General features: G+C 44.6%; 1 protein-coding gene across 1 annotated transcript in view; it reads right to left on the reverse strand.

Annotated features, from left to right (window-relative positions):
- Positions 1 to 232: 232 nt before the first annotated feature.
- The window catches only part of MGT10 (magnesium (Mg) transporter 10), an 89,480-nt gene continuing 74,239 nt past the window's right edge, over positions 233 to 15,473 (reverse strand). The window contains exons 11-14 of the mRNA XM_087675199.1: positions 5,256 to 5,336; positions 5,062 to 5,144; positions 4,869 to 4,912; positions 233 to 725 (exon numbers count right to left, since the gene is read on the reverse strand). Coding sequence (XP_087531325.1) covers positions 630 to 725; positions 4,869 to 4,912; positions 5,062 to 5,144; positions 5,256 to 5,336 — 304 coding nt within the window. The 3' untranslated portion in view covers positions 233 to 629. The remainder of the gene's footprint in view (positions 726 to 4,868; positions 4,913 to 5,061; positions 5,145 to 5,255; positions 5,337 to 15,473) is intronic.

Below are 15,473 nucleotides of genomic sequence, written 5' to 3' on the forward strand. Positions count from 1 at the left end.
GTCATTCTGCGGAGTTTTAGGGATTACAAACCATGTCATTTGGTCTTTTGTCACGTTGTATCTCAAACTTTCAAAACTCTCTATTTGGTAGGCCCCTATAATTTTGTCACCATGTTAATAATTTGTTCAATCAAGCATTATTGTGAAACCTATTGATAGCTTAAGACTTTTAAGTTCCTCATTATCATTTTTTAAAAAAAACCTGACATCGAAGAATTATGCCAATGGAAGGTAAATGATGATGAGATTTGATTGAAGATTTATGATAACGAAAGCTCAAAAGCCATACTAGTGAATGGTAAAATGGAAGCTCATAATAAGCTGCACAGATGTTAGTTTGCAAGGATTTTTAGAGGTATAATATAAACAAAAGGACAAAAGGGCATAATAGAGAGACTCGTTAAATACAGCCGGAAGGATACATTCTCGATGTGGGTTCGCGGGGGGGGTTTTGCAGCAACACGATGATCAGAGCGGATCATGGCAAACTGGATGGCACTTGGGCTGCTGAATCGGACAATCTCTGGCTTGTCAGACATTAAACGACTGATAGCAGACTGTAGCATCATAACATTTTTGGCTAATAAAGATCTGATTTAAGCATTAATTGTGTAGGCATTATCACTGATTCATAAGATTTTCCTCCGTTTAAGGTAGTTATACATTAAAAAAAACAAAGCAATCCCTCCAAGAATAATTCCAAGTGTGGTTGTCCAGAATGCAATCTGCATCAGTAAACATGGCATCAGACTCGGAGGATAAGTGGGTTGGCACACAACGTCCAGAGTTGATCATGTGATGTGCTTCGTGTTCAAATCATTACATTACACAAATTTGACATTTTTTTAAAAGAAAAGAAAACAAAGCCTCCCTACATCCTCTCCCATCTCCTGTGGAGAGTATGGATCATGTCTATTCAAATCCTAGAAAGAGTCTCAGCCGTGGATATGTTCTGAAGGTCTATAACATGGGTACACCTTGCTGTGCAAACATATCAAGCTATAGTACTAGAGATCGACTCCTATCTGTAACAATGTCCTGGAGTCCACTGTGCTTGGGAGTAATCTGGGGTGGGGATTATGCTCAAGTGTTGTCCAATGAGGAAGGACCAGGTCCCTGAACATCCTCATATCCACATGCCAGGCCAGTCTGTGACCCGAGCTATGACCATGGTCTCTGCTGTGCCATGGAATGTCATCCTAAGGGTTCTTCTCCATGTCCCCTGAGCTCTGGAACAGTCCCATAGGCACATGTCTTTGCATCTCCTTTTGGCTCACTGCATCGCCTGCATGCCATTGGGTCCCTGTCATATCCAAGCCAAGTGCCAACTACCAAGCTCCTGTGACCTAAAAGTCATAGGAAGAAGGATAAATTCCTAGGCCTGAAGCTCTCATCTAGCGTCCTCCAAAAGTCTAATAAGAAATTGTTTGAGATGCCTTATTTTTGCCAATGGGAGGTGGCTGCTTGCTATGCTTTGATCTTGTTCATCTGATCCTCATCCTCCTCCCCAACCTAGCAATGTAGCCAAAGAATGTCACATCACATGGCCTATCAAGCAACAAATCTGACCTCAAAACTATTTCCAAGCTTAGTGCAAATGTGCTGAAAAATCTAATGAATGCTAGACTGCAATGGTTCTCCTTTAGTACTGACAATAGTCTCTAATCTCCATAGTAATAACTTCTTCCATGCTCCTCGCTTGGTATGATCCTCACAATAAGCTTCAACGTGAGTGCTCTACTTTGACTATCTAGGTCAAATGATCCCCAAAAGACCCCTAGAACTAAGGTGAGTGATAACATCCTTTGCTATTTTAGCCCTCATTGGGCTTTCATCTCCACTTGACCACAAGGTACTTCACTTGACCAATGCATGACCTAGAGAAAGCCCAACAAGAACTAATATTCCACATGTTGGCACGTAGAACTTGGTTAGCCACCACCACCCTCCCTACTAGGGATAGTCTCGTTGTGCTCCAATACAGTAGCTTTTGCATGATGCTCAAGTGTAAGGGTCCTAGCTGCTGCTTGATGTGATATTGGTGCTCATGTGACAACCAAGGTATCTAATTGAAGTGTCGTGTCGAACCGGGATGAAATTTTCATGTGGCCTCCAATGTAAGTTGTTGATTGTAACAAATCCAAAATAAATTGGATCTATGCCAAGTGATAAGAGCTCCTGAGGCTCCACAAAAGACCTACACAAAAATCTGAAAATTCTCCTCATCTTCATCCAAGTAAACAATTGTATCATGTGTGTGTGCACATGCGCACGTGCATGTCCATGCGTGTGTGTGCATGCGTGCACATGTGTGTAAGACAAAACATGTCAATGTCAATATGTAGGCCTCTTTGCGATCCCCTTTTCTGTCCCTAACTGGGGGACACATCCCTAGCTGTCCCTTGGCCATCCCCTTGTCATGGACCATCCCTTCCCTGCTCCCTTTCTCGTCCTGACATGGGGGCATGTCCCCAAGTTGTGCTTTGGCTATCCCCTTGTCAAGGACGGAACAAAATAAACATCTCTCAATTTGGGATGCCCCTCAACTAATTCCATTTCAAGAGGATGTGCTGGCATCGCAAGGACTTGTCCCCTCCACTTCCTATCACTATGGCTTCGGGACCAAAGTCCATGGGAGAAGCAGTGGACCAATCAAACACCCCTTGCAAAGTTGAGAAGAGGGCTGGTGGAGGGGGTGTCCATAGGTCGCATGTCTAGTAGCTTGCAGTTGAGGTGGTTGAGCCATAGGTGCAAGAGCAGGACCTCCCCTCATTTGCAAGTGAGCTATAGGATTGCCCACTCTTGGTGGGCTCCTAGTCTTAGGAAAGATATAATCTTGGCATTTGACCAACACTGCAAAAAGGTTGGACACTAGCCACTTTGACATATTCTTCTATCTCAACTTTAGATTTTGATTTGAGGACTACTATGTTCATCTCTATTTGTTTGAGATTTATTATTATTCCCACTCTCTAGTTTCCTTTCTACAAAGTGGATACCATAGCTCCCCTCGAAAGAGAAGGTGTCCTTATATACACTCGGTCAAACAACCTTGCAAAACATAAAAGCTGACACTCCAACTTATAAAAGGTGGAAAACTGAGAAATTGAAATACTTCGGAGGCAATTTGTTTACATATAGAGTGACCTGATCGTCATCTGACTTTGGTGAGCCAGTCATGGTGAGCTTAATGATCACTGATAACTTTGCCAACATGACTTTCAAGTTTTCCTCTTCAATGTCTTGGACTCCTGGAGCTCATGCTCAAGGTTTATGCAATGATTATGGTTGTGAGCTGCATAGCAGCTGGTCAACTGAGCCCAATGTTCAGATGCAAGGTATAAAATGTTTAAGCTACAATTGAAATTCAGGTATGCTTGCATCACCTCAATTATGGTTGTAGCATTATAATTCTTTCAAGAGCCAACCTCTTATGATGACTATTAAGGATCTTGAATAAGGTCCCACAAACCTTGCAAATTTAGAACATGCCAGACAAGGTCAAATCACATTGTATAATTCAACCCGTTAAAACAAGTCTTGTCATTAAACATTTTTGGCTGTACAAAACATATGGTCGGGTGAATACTCCATGCAGCACCGAGATGCTTGAACATAGGCACTCTAGGATTATGACCAAAAAGAAAAGGAATTACTTGCAAAGAATAAGACGGTCCACTCAGTTTAGGCATTTGAGCAATTTGCATGGCTGCTTGAGAGAGATTAGGAGGCTTGACATGCATGAGAAAGAAGACCTTGCATTTTGTGGCAGGCTTCCATGGAGATAGCACTGCTTCCCTCTTCACCTTCCTGTTGCAAGGCTGGAGATTTGTGGCAGTGCAGCTCTAGCAGTGCTATGGATCAGCTCCAGCAAAGCCAAAATGCAGCTCTAGCAAGGCCACCAGCAAGCCATGGAAACAAGTCTTTTGGGAAAGGGGCTTCTTGCTTTTGACATGGATCACATATGTCTATGGCTGATGCTGAAGTAAATTCCCTTAAGTATCCTATAATCACGACTTTCCCTCAAGCTCAAGGATTTTATGCCTTGGATTATCACTAGGCCTCTACAGAATTTGATTTACACTACAATTGATCCATTTCAGCAGCTTCGTTTGATAAGATGTTGAGACAGATTGCAAGATTGGAGCATTTCATGCAATGTGACAGATAACTCTCTTCATGACATGACACCCAAGGGAATGTATCTTATCCTGCAGCCTGTGCTTGGATAGCTGATCATGCTAACTCGCTTTTTTGTTGCATGGATTCTCTTCCAAAATGGCACAAAAGATCCTCCACAATCATAAATTTTTATACAGCCAATTAAGGAGAGGCCTTTCTTGTGGAGGTGCAAGCTTGGCATTGTTCCATCAGGTTCTAAGGTTGCTAGAGAAGGATTGCTCCTGCTACCTTCCACATACATGGTACTTTGAGTGAGATTGCATTTCTAAGAGTCATCCTTGTGCACCAGCTTATTCATCAGGTGTCCTCTTCCCTCAAATTGTGCATTCCTTCTTTTGGATTTGGCAACTTGACCTGATTTTTCTGATCAAATTGAAGCATTTGGCTGCATTCTTTTCTTGACTGCATATTCAGACACCAGTCCTCTTTGACAGCCTTGTCACTCCAGCATTGGAGAGATCTCAATGTTATCTTTTGTGTTTTTGAGCATTCTTGACTGGCACTCATAGTATTCAGCCACTTTTTAAATAAATAATCAATCCAATCGCTGTTTAAAAGGACTGCGTAGGCGCACATTCTTTAAGCTCTATCAAGAACCAGACAGTGAGGCTAACTCACAACATTCAATCAAAGAAATCTCTCTCTATTACTATAAGCATCAAACCAGAACTAAAGACCTGACTTACCGCATTGCCTTCCAAGTAGGACTTTAGATTCATGCCAAATATGCCTGTTAAATGCAGATGCAATTATTTAGTACATAAGAAATATGGCCACTAATTTTTCAACAGCATGAATTGTCTTGTTTAATGGCATGAAGTAAATGTAAACATTGATACAGAAAAAGTCAACAAACAGCTTTTCAGATGTATACTGCACCTGCTACAAGGGCACCCAATGCAGAACAAAAAGTCCCCACTTGAAGCAGAAGTTCAAGTCGACTAACTTCTAATCGTCGTGAACTGAAAACGATATTATGTTGAGTCTTCAGTATTAGTAACAACTTATATTTCCCAAACGAAAATTATGTTAAGTTGACAATAATGCTTTAAGTGTTTCCTGCATTTGCTGACCTCAGATTAACTGCAATTGAGTCTTCCATTTCTTTTGCAGAATCAAGCAGTCTCTCAGCTTGACCATGGCAAGATTCACATCTGTATAAGAAGAGCATTAGATACAATTATTGACCCTTTCAAAAAGAAGCACATGGTTCCTTGTTTTGGTAAAATAAGTATTATATTACTTAAAAACCCATCAAGTACATGGGCTCAACAGCATGGCTAGTGCTAAAAGGCCTACAACACATGAATACAAGGCCTTTCAGGGCAGTGGTATAGGCAGGAATGAGGAAAGAAACCAAGGTAGGGGAGTGTACCTGCTCACACCACCAAGGGCTACCATCCTGTAGTGTGAAGAACAGACTATGTAACCTTGTCTGTACCACCACATGGGATCCAGCCCACTGATGAAGATCTTATCTTGCATCTCAGCCTCATATAACAAATGCCAACCCTGGCTAATTGATGGCCAGTATAGTACGGCAAACACTGAGAGAGAAAAGTAACACAGAAGATGATGAAAGATGAATCATGCTGATGAAGTGAATCTGATACAAGGGTGCTGTAGCACAAAGGAAGCCCTGGAGTGCAGGAAGACTGCCGAAGAAGCCTCTGAGTTTGCAAATGTAGGATGAGGAGGTGTCATTGGAGCAGGGAGATTGCTGTCGAAGGGTGAGGAGCCTCTGAATCTGCAAACGCAGGGATGAAGAGTGGTACCTATGAGCAGGGAGACAGCCGATGAAGCCTTCGTTAGCAAAAGCAAGCCTAATGAGGTGATGCCAGAGCTGCTACGAGTGACATCAGATGGTGAGGATGAGCCACATGCTGAAAACGCAGATGAAGACAGCCTCTGCGAGTGAAATGCCAGTTGTGGAGTGACATCAGAAGGGTGGGAAGCAACCAGGAACCAAACGCAAGGTGCAACTGCCTCTGATGAAGGTGACTCCTGCTCGTGAGGAACCTTCTTGGCACCAAACGCAAGAAGGTAGAGCCGCTGGAAGGGTGGAGGATGACGCCAGATAGGGTGGATGTTGACACCAAGAGAGTGTGGACTCCAAATGCAAGGTGTAGGAGCACAGAAGATGCTATCGCCAACAATGGAGGATGGACGCCAGCTGAAGAGGAGCACACTGCCACCATAAACGCAGCCAATTGGAGATGAAGGCTGGCGCCAGGAGAGTGTGGAGATGGTGGTAGGAGAGGAGAGAGAGAGAGAGATGATGGAAGAGAGAGAGAATGTCACAAGATTGACGAAGAGAGAGTGGAAGTGACAGATTGAAGGATCAACCGTAAGGAATGAATGAGAGAGTGGCCTATAAATAGGCACAATCAATCTAGGGTGGCGCCTCTTTTTGGGGCTGCAAACCCTAAACACAAAACGCAGAAACGCAAAAAAGTAAACTACGGGTGAAGGGTTTCTCAACACCCCCTCTCAGACCAAAAAGGGGAACAAGAGGAGTGAGGTGGAGATGCAATGCTACATGCTGAAGAATGCTCGTGCAGCAAGTGCCACTTGGATAATGTCCCTTGTGGGGAAATTATTCACTTGCCCAAGAGCCCTAGTACAAAGATGATGAAAATATGCAATGCATAAAAGGAATGTCGAACTTTGTGTGGTGCCGAGAACCATAAGGATATGCCTGTATTCGATCTCGGGAGGTGGCTCCATGCTGACCAAGGGATGAAAAAAAGATCCACCCTGTAATCTGAGAATACCACCTGAAAGGAGATCTTTGAAGATAGTCAGGAGACTGGATGAGCTGTAGAGCCCGAAACTCAACCTCGGAGAGAAGCCACTAGCTCCCTAACTCCATGCTAGAAGGAATACGAAGGCCTAGCCACCAAGTCACTACTAAAGACCCAAGGACCCCGATCTAGGTAGATTCTCTAGATCTTGGGTATTAGTAGAGGAAATGACCACTCAAAGGAGAGGCACTCCTTGAAAGTGGAAGGTGGTAGTGTGTGAAGAACTTCATGGCACATAGGGTCCCTCTCTGAATCGGAAGAGTAGAAGTAGGAGCCCCCTGTGAAGTCGAAGAAGAAGTGGAAGCCCCCTCTGAGGGCGAAGTAAGAGAATCCCCCTTTGAATCCTAGTCTGAGAGAGAAAGGGAATCCAACCACTCATGGCTCACGAACTGCAAAGCATCTGATGACGAAGGAAGTACCACTGATTGAGCTGAAGAAGGTATTTGGGGCTTGGAAGAAAAAGCCGGAAAGCACCCAGAAGTGGCCTCTCGAATACCTAAGTGGAAGAGGGTGGGAAAGAAGGAGGCTCAGGATGAGCCAAGGGTGGGGAACAATCGCGGGCTCTCAGGATAGTGGACTGTGGAGGAGATGTGGGCCGTGGAAGCCATTGTAACCGGAAATGGGTGGGGGGAAACTCTGCGCATTGGGGTGGTCTCCAGGAGGGCTTATTGCCTCTTAAGGTCTTAGAGTCTCCGTGTGCTCGAAAGGAATTAGTGCGGGTTGGTTGCAGCTTATTGCCTTGAGCATAATACTTTGATAGCTGATGCAGAATGATCTCTGTGGCCCAGAAAGGAGAGGTGGCACAAGAAGTGCCAAGTGGGAGATGCATATACTCTGGGGGGGTGGGGAGCAAAGGTCGAAGTTGGCAATCTTCATTGGGATGACCGTTCGTGTTGCAGTAGTAGCACCCAGTAGAAGGGCAATCCGTCGGTGGAGACGCCATGGTACCGGGGTGGCAAAACTAGAGAAGGGAGGGTGGGAGGGAGAAAAAGAATATCTTCCAATGCGTAACAAAAATGATAGAGAAATCAAATGTTGATGCCGAACACGCCATCAGTCTATGTCTTCTCTGATGAGGAGGATCTTTGTGGCTCTCTGAGCACCTCTAGCTCTGATACCATGCCAAAACAAGTAAGTGACAAGAGAGACAGTAGGGTTTGCAAGGGAAAACACTGTGTTTATGGCAAACATTGAGAGAGAAAAGTAACATAGAAGATGAATCATGCTGATGAAGTGAATTTAATACAAGGGTGCCGTAGCACAAAGAAAGCCCTAGAGTGCAGGAAGACTGCCGAAGAAGCCTTTGAGTCTGCAAACGCAGGATGAGGAGGTGTCACCTAGAGTAGGGAGACTGCCCTCAAAGGGTGAGGAGCCTCTGAATCTACAAACGTAGGATGAGGAGGTGTCGCCTAGAGTAGGGAGACTGCCTTCGAAGGGTGAGAAGCCTCTAAATCTACAAACGCAGGATGAGGAGGTGTCGCCTAGAGCAGGGAGACTGCCATCAAAGGGTGAGGAGCCTTTGAATCTACAAACACAGGGCTGAAGAGTGGTACCTACGAGCAAGGAGACAGCCAATGAAGCCTCCTTCTACAAACGCAAGCTTGATGAGGTGACGCCAGCTGTTGGGAGTGATGCCAGGTGGTAAGGATGAGTCAAATGCTGAAAATGTAGATGAAGATAGGCTCTGCGAGTGCTTGCTGTGGAATGACGTCAGAAGGGTGAGAAGCAGGCAGGAACTAAACGCAAGGTGGAACTGCCTCTGATGAAGGTGATGCCTGCTAGAGAGAGATGCGAAATGGTGAGGAACCTTCCTGGTAGCCAAACGCAAGAAGGTGGAGCCGCCAGAAGGGTGGAGGATGCACCAGATAGGGTGGATGCTGACGCCAAGAGAGTGTGGACTCCAAACGCAAGGTGGAGCACAGAAGATGCTGTTGCCAACAATGGAGGATGGACACCAGCTGAAGAGGAGCACATTGCCACCATAAACACAGCCAATTGGAGATGGAGGCAAGTGCTAGGAGAGTGTGGAGATGGTGGTAGGAGAGGAGAGAGAGAGAGATGATGGAAGAGAGAGAGTGTCAAAAGACTGACGAAGAGAGAGTGAGAGTGATGGACTGAAGGATTAGCCGTAAGGAATGAATGAGAGAGTGGCCTATAAATAGACACAATCGGTCTAGGGTGGCACTCGTTTTTGGGGCTGCAAACCCTAAACACAAAACACAGGAATGCAAAAATGCAAACTGTGGGTGAAGGGTTTCTCAACATGGCTTTGCACAGTAGAGAGTTCTTTCTCCACAGCAATTAGGCTGCCTCACATGACAAAAGAGAGTGCTTTGAGCAGTGCATCCATTTTACTACATCTGTGCCACTCAACTACCATATGCAAGAACCCCATGAGAAACCAATGACAAGATCCTTTGTCTGCTAGTTGTCCTAGAGGTGCTTCCAGAGAGTGTGTCTCAAGGCTGTGTGATAATTTTCTCTGCCCAATGCTGGTGGATAGGGGACCAATCAGCATTGTCTTGCATCAGAAACAGGAATGTGTCTACTAATGTTTGTTGTGTAAAAAAACAAAAACGGAATAGAGTCCCTAGGGACTAAAAAGGCAAGCTAGTGCACTCGTGGAGATCTTGTATCACCTCATCTGGGTCATGGCCATCCCCCCCATATCGAAAGCCTCGACTAATGGATATCCTTCCAAGCAATGTGCAAGTCTAGCTTGCAAGGCTTCCCCCATAGGCTATAGCTCAATGACAGGGATCCTGATTTCTCCACATGGAAAACCATAGAAAGCCAAAACTTGTTGCTCTCTATCCATCACTAGCCTACCACCCTCTCATACTATAAAGATGTCTAGAGGATCATCGAAAAACAAACTTGCTACCTATGCTGGGAGGTTCAACATGAGAACATGCTTGCCCAACTGCTAACCAAGCACATTGGCTCCTTGTGCAGGAGGTAGGAAAGTCTTGAGGGGCCATAGCATCAATATCCAATCCACGAGGCCTCATCTCTCTGCCTCTATGGAACAGCTTAAGGTACCATTTAGTATCGTGTTTTTATTGTGCCCTATAGTATTGTACCTTTTTGCACCTAACAACCATGGTAAGCAGTAGGCAAGTTGAGCTCTGGAAACAATAAGTGTCTTTGTCCAATGTCCTTCACTGAGCTCCTGTCAAGCCTAATGGCATAGGAAGGGGAGTGCCCCACAATCTATCCAAATTGACTGAAGATGCTTCTAGGAGAGAACAACACGCTGTGAGAGTGCACAATGAAAGAGAAACACGAACACACACACACACACACACACAGAGGAAGCAGAAGATGAAGGGAGAATACTGCACTCATTGAAGAAGAATGCTGATACAATGGTGATGGACTGATCGATCCCTGCACGCAGCCCAAAGTGTCAGTGAGGGCACTAGATTAGGCTGATGATGATGGCCGCACCAAGCATGAAGAGTTAGAGTGTCAAGGTGTGCAGTTGCAAAGGGAAGACTAAAGATTGAAAAGTGTGTATGTGTCAAGTTGGGGGAGGGGGGGCGCTAGCTATAAATAGCCATAAATGCCCAAATCTGGCCGACTTGTACCAAGGGAGGCCATAAATGTTGGCTGACCAGCAACAAATTTTGGTCACTGAAGAGAATAAAATGCCAGAAAATGGACGTGACCCCCCAAAAAATCCCAGATGACAATTGACAATGTTTGGCAGGTGTAGCCAAATTGTGGAAAGTAGCAACTGACCTAGGAATGCACAGAGGAAGCTGACAAATAAAGAAAATGCACCTAAATTGCCAGAGCTCAATATCTCCATCAAACTGCTCACAACTAGGAGATGAGAGACTAAAATAACTAACATAGATGGGCTAATACCCCCTCTCAAATTGTGGAAGTGTCTGAAGACCCAACAACCTCATGTGATGAAGCAAAGAAGCCTCAGGCAAATGCTTCGTGAAGAGATCAGTTGCGTTGTCCTCTGTGGAACAGTAGGCCATTGCAAACTCAGAATCCAGGATCCACTCGCGAATATACTCGTACTAGACCTCGATATGCTTCGTGCAAGCACAAAACAGAGGGTTCTTTGCCATAGTTGGAGCACTTTGGTTGTCCACGCATAGCTCCATAGGTCCAAGCTGAGAAAAACCAATCTTTGCCAACACGTAGCAAAGCTAAACTACCTCCATAGTTGTAGAGCATAAGGCACGATACTTGTATTTGTAGAAAAAAGGGCCATAGTAGGCTGTTTCTTACTGCTCCACAAGATAGCTCCCAAGCCAAGGAAGAAGATATTGTGAAGATATGCTAATGTTTGCATTGAGGAAACACAACATGTACAATCGAGACTAAAACACAAAGACTCAGATAGAGACAAGAAAAACTCAAATCCTAAATGCAAAATACAAAACACAAAAACTCAAAACTCAAACGTAGAGACAAACATAGAGAGAAGAAACTCTGAAGTGAATGAATGCTGTAAAGGAATGTAAGAGTGTACAGAATGCCCAGGGGCAAAGCGATTGAGTGTCGGAGAGTGATGTCCCATTGGAGACGGATTCCAAGTGTAGTAACCACTAGTCGGAGATGAGAGAGTGCTAAATAATGAAGGGAAATAGGCTAGTCACCAAAACACAACAATTGGAGGCTGAAATCTAGTAAATGCAGTAGTGTAACACTAGAGGAAGACTGAAAACTGAGCACTCGAGGCCGAGAACCATCAAGCGGCAATAGGAGAGGTGTTTGTTGATGTAGACACCCCGTTGGATAGCAAAAACACAAGTACTACAGCAATTGCCTAGTGGGAGAGATGGCAGCAGCCTGTCGCCTGCACTAGATGCTGAAAACGCAGGTTGATCAGGTGCTATGATGACGGAGTAGATGGAGACCTCCAAACAACAGGGTGATGGCTGAAAATTGGCCGCCTAGGGCTCGATAGTGATGGGCTGCAATGGCTGGATAGCAGATGGTAGATGGCTGATGGGCGGCTGAAATCTGCACAGTAGAGTGAGAAACCTACACCAAAGGATAAGGCTGAATGGTGGGCAACCTCTCTATTTATAGATGTTGAAGGGTGTCCCCAAAAATTAGGGTTTTGTGGGAGCATTGAAACTCTCTCGAACCATGCATCAAATTTACGTTTTTCATTAATTAAGCATGTTTTGGGGCTGTTTAAAAAATGCTAATCAATTGTAAAGCATGCTTTAGCTCAACATTCCCTCTCAAGCTCAAAATTGAGCCTAAAAGGAAAGGCCGGCAATGCTTATTCCAAGGCGTCCCACCCCAAAGCAGCTAGGGTATTGGCCAAAGGGTGCATGCCGGCTATCTAATGGCCTACCAAGACTATAGAGGCGATGGTTATCTTACCAAGGGAGTCCAAGTAATCACCCTAGACATGACAAGGCATCGGACAAAAGGTATACGTCGGCTGCCCAATGTATACGTCGGCTGCCCAATGGCCTAGCAAGCCCTACGAAGGCGGATGGAACCACATTGAACCTTTTTTAATTTATTTTTGCACGGAAAGTTAATTTGAGGGATGGCAAAAGCTGATTCAGTAACAGGGACCCAAAAGATGGGAGGAGGGATAGTACACCCAACATATCACAAAACAAAACAAGCTTACCTAACCACTTGAGGATGTCGATGACGAGGGAAATGTGATGAAGTATCATGGGCAAGAGGATGATGGTGTAATCCAATGGTGGAAACAACTTAGGATCGGGACAGGGGTGCTCTGCACAATGGGATGCATAGTATGCTATATGCTGAAAAATGCTCATGTAGCACGTGCCACTTGGATAGTGTCCCTTATGGGAAAATTGTTTTCTTGCCCAAGTGCCCTAGTACAAAATGATGAAATCATGCGATGCATAGGGAAAGGTACAATAGGAGGGAAGGCCGATATTGAAGACAAGTATCGAAACCTGTGGAATACCAAGAACGATATGAATCTTCTCTCAATGTGGATGCCGATGCCAAAGAAGCAAGAGGAGCCAAAGGATGTTAAGCTTCATGTGGTGCCGAAAACCATGTGGATGAAAATGATGAAGCATCCCTATTAGAAGAGCAATGATAGAAGACACCACCATGACAACATCAAGAGAGATGCTACACAATCGGCTGCGGGAGAGGAAACCTCCATACTGGTAGATAAGCAAAACTCCAAGTAGATGGAACCAACAAAGGAACGGCATGCATCTCTTATCTTTAGCTTAGGAAGAATTGGTGCAAGCCTACATGTTAGCTCTACATTGAAATACAAAACCCTGTAAAAGAGATCAAAATTTGCAAGCACAGAGGTGACTAGTGAGATACTCCAAATAAACAAAATTGAAAATAAGAAAAAGCAAAGCAAAGTGCAATGCAATGAGTTTGTAAGTATGCAAGAGAAGTCTAAAAAGGGAAAGGCCAAGTGTGGTTCCACCATCACGTACGATGAGGTGGGGAAATGGTCCTTGAAGGTGCAATGGATGCCCTTGGAATGGATGTGTAAAGTTTGATAGGTGAGCCACTAGCAGACCAATCAGCCAATCCTTCAGGACTAGTGAAGGAGATAGGCTGCCAAGACTACCTGTGTATCACATATTGAATAGCCATTGGGACAAATGGAACAGATGGTGTAGCAGCGGGATGCGTACTAGACTTGCTAGCCGGAGTGGAGGCACTTGTAGTAGTTTGTGATGGTTTTCTAGGAGGAAAACCTTGGGCCTTGGTATGACACTCTTCGTCCACATGGCCCAACTGCTTGCAAAACCTATTTTCCTTAGGAATTTGTTGCAAAAGGGGTTGTGTTTCTTTGGTTCTGTTAGAGAAAGTAATATCACCCTTGTTTTGGCTTGCCTTCGCATCTTGCGAGTTCTTGCCACTTTTCGTTTTTCCTTCTGAGGCAACCAACCCCCACATATTTGAATGGATATGTGTAGGACTTTTTCGTGCAGTCTTGTGTAACGCAAGAACTAGCACTCAAATTCATAGAAGGTCGGCAATCTAGGTAGTGAGATAATGTACTAGATAAAATGAAAGTATTTGTCGGGCAACTTGTTCAAGAAGAACGTGACCTAATAAACTTTGGTGAGCTAGTAGTGGCAAACTCGATGAGTAAACTTTGATATTCAACCAACGTGACTTTCAGATCGTCCCCTTCCTTAATGGAAAACTTCTAAAGCTCAAAATCAAGATTGATACCTTGAGTGCGATCTTGAGCCGCATAGTCGTCAATGAGACCACTCCAATGCTCAAATGCGAGGGGAAAATGCTGCAATTGAGAGTGGAACTCAAGAGGCAACCCCTGCATTAACTTAACATTGGTTGTGGCATTGTGGGCTCTCCATTGATGGACGTGTTCAGGGTGGGCTAATCGAGGATCTCGGTACAAACGAGGAGGTCCCAAAGTCCTTGAGATTCAAGCACTTTTTGCATGAAGTTTGACGAAGTGGTAAAATTCCACCTATTAAAACGAGACTTATCCGTGAAGGCATTCTTGGCAGTTGCAACGCAAGAGGTAGTGCTAGGAGATGGAGAAGGTGTGTAATGGGGGTAGGGTGAATAGGGGGGGATAGGGTGGGGGCGTGGAGTACACTAGGGAATAATCCCAGAGTGCCCACCATGCATACGAGAAGTGTGCATAGCGGATCCAAATGTAGGCAAGAGCAGACTCAGTATAGGCATGGTAATTGCCTATGGAGCCCAAGGTGGAGGGATAGGGACATGGGAAGTAGAGGATGGAAATCTTCGGGAGTAGTGAGGGGGATACCCATCACAGCCATCCAAGTGTGAAAGGATGTAGTAAAGTGGGAGTATGTGGAAGGTATAGTGTTAAAGGATGGCATTCCCCCTAACGATGCATCAAGAGGTGGAGGGAATGGAGAGTAGGTGGATGGTGGGATGGAGAAAGAGAAAGTGTTAGGAGCAGGGATGGAAGATCCAATCCCTAGTGTGTTTTGAGCAGAAGTGGAGTGTAATCCAAGATTTTGGAACAAAGATCGGAGTAAATTAGAAGGTGGAGAAGATAGTGGTGGGATGGGAGGGAGTTTAAAAGTGTTGTTTACTTGCTTAAATAAAACAAATGGTAAAGTTATACCTAATAAAGAATAAAAGCCTCCTCTATTAAAGTTAACATATTGAAAATCATTTGAATCTTGCATACCAAAAGGAGAAACAAAAGAGGGTTTTTGGCTCATTCTACTCAAAAGGATTATACGAACTTGATACAAGGCCCGCCTGAGATAAAGGAGATGGATGAGCGTATGCACTGAATGTCGTGGTCCCTCCAAGATTAGAGAGATGGCTAGTCTCACCAATCGGTCCAAACAGAGTAGTAGCACTTGTTGAAGGGGTGTAAACCTAACTGTATATGATGAGCAAGTACTTCTCAAACTCTTCATCTGCAAAATAACCAAAAGGAGAAAAAGAAGAGAGTAAAGGTAAAGGTGTGTCTATCTCCTCCTCGAGACCATAATGTCTTCTCAGAGCCTCCAATGATAGAGAACC

Source organism: Lygodium microphyllum, chromosome 1, assembly GCF_053477565.2.
Source record: "Lygodium microphyllum isolate KBCC chromosome 1, Lygodium_microphyllum_v1.1.10, whole genome shotgun sequence".
NCBI lineage: Eukaryota > Viridiplantae > Streptophyta > Polypodiopsida > Schizaeales > Lygodiaceae > Lygodium > Lygodium microphyllum.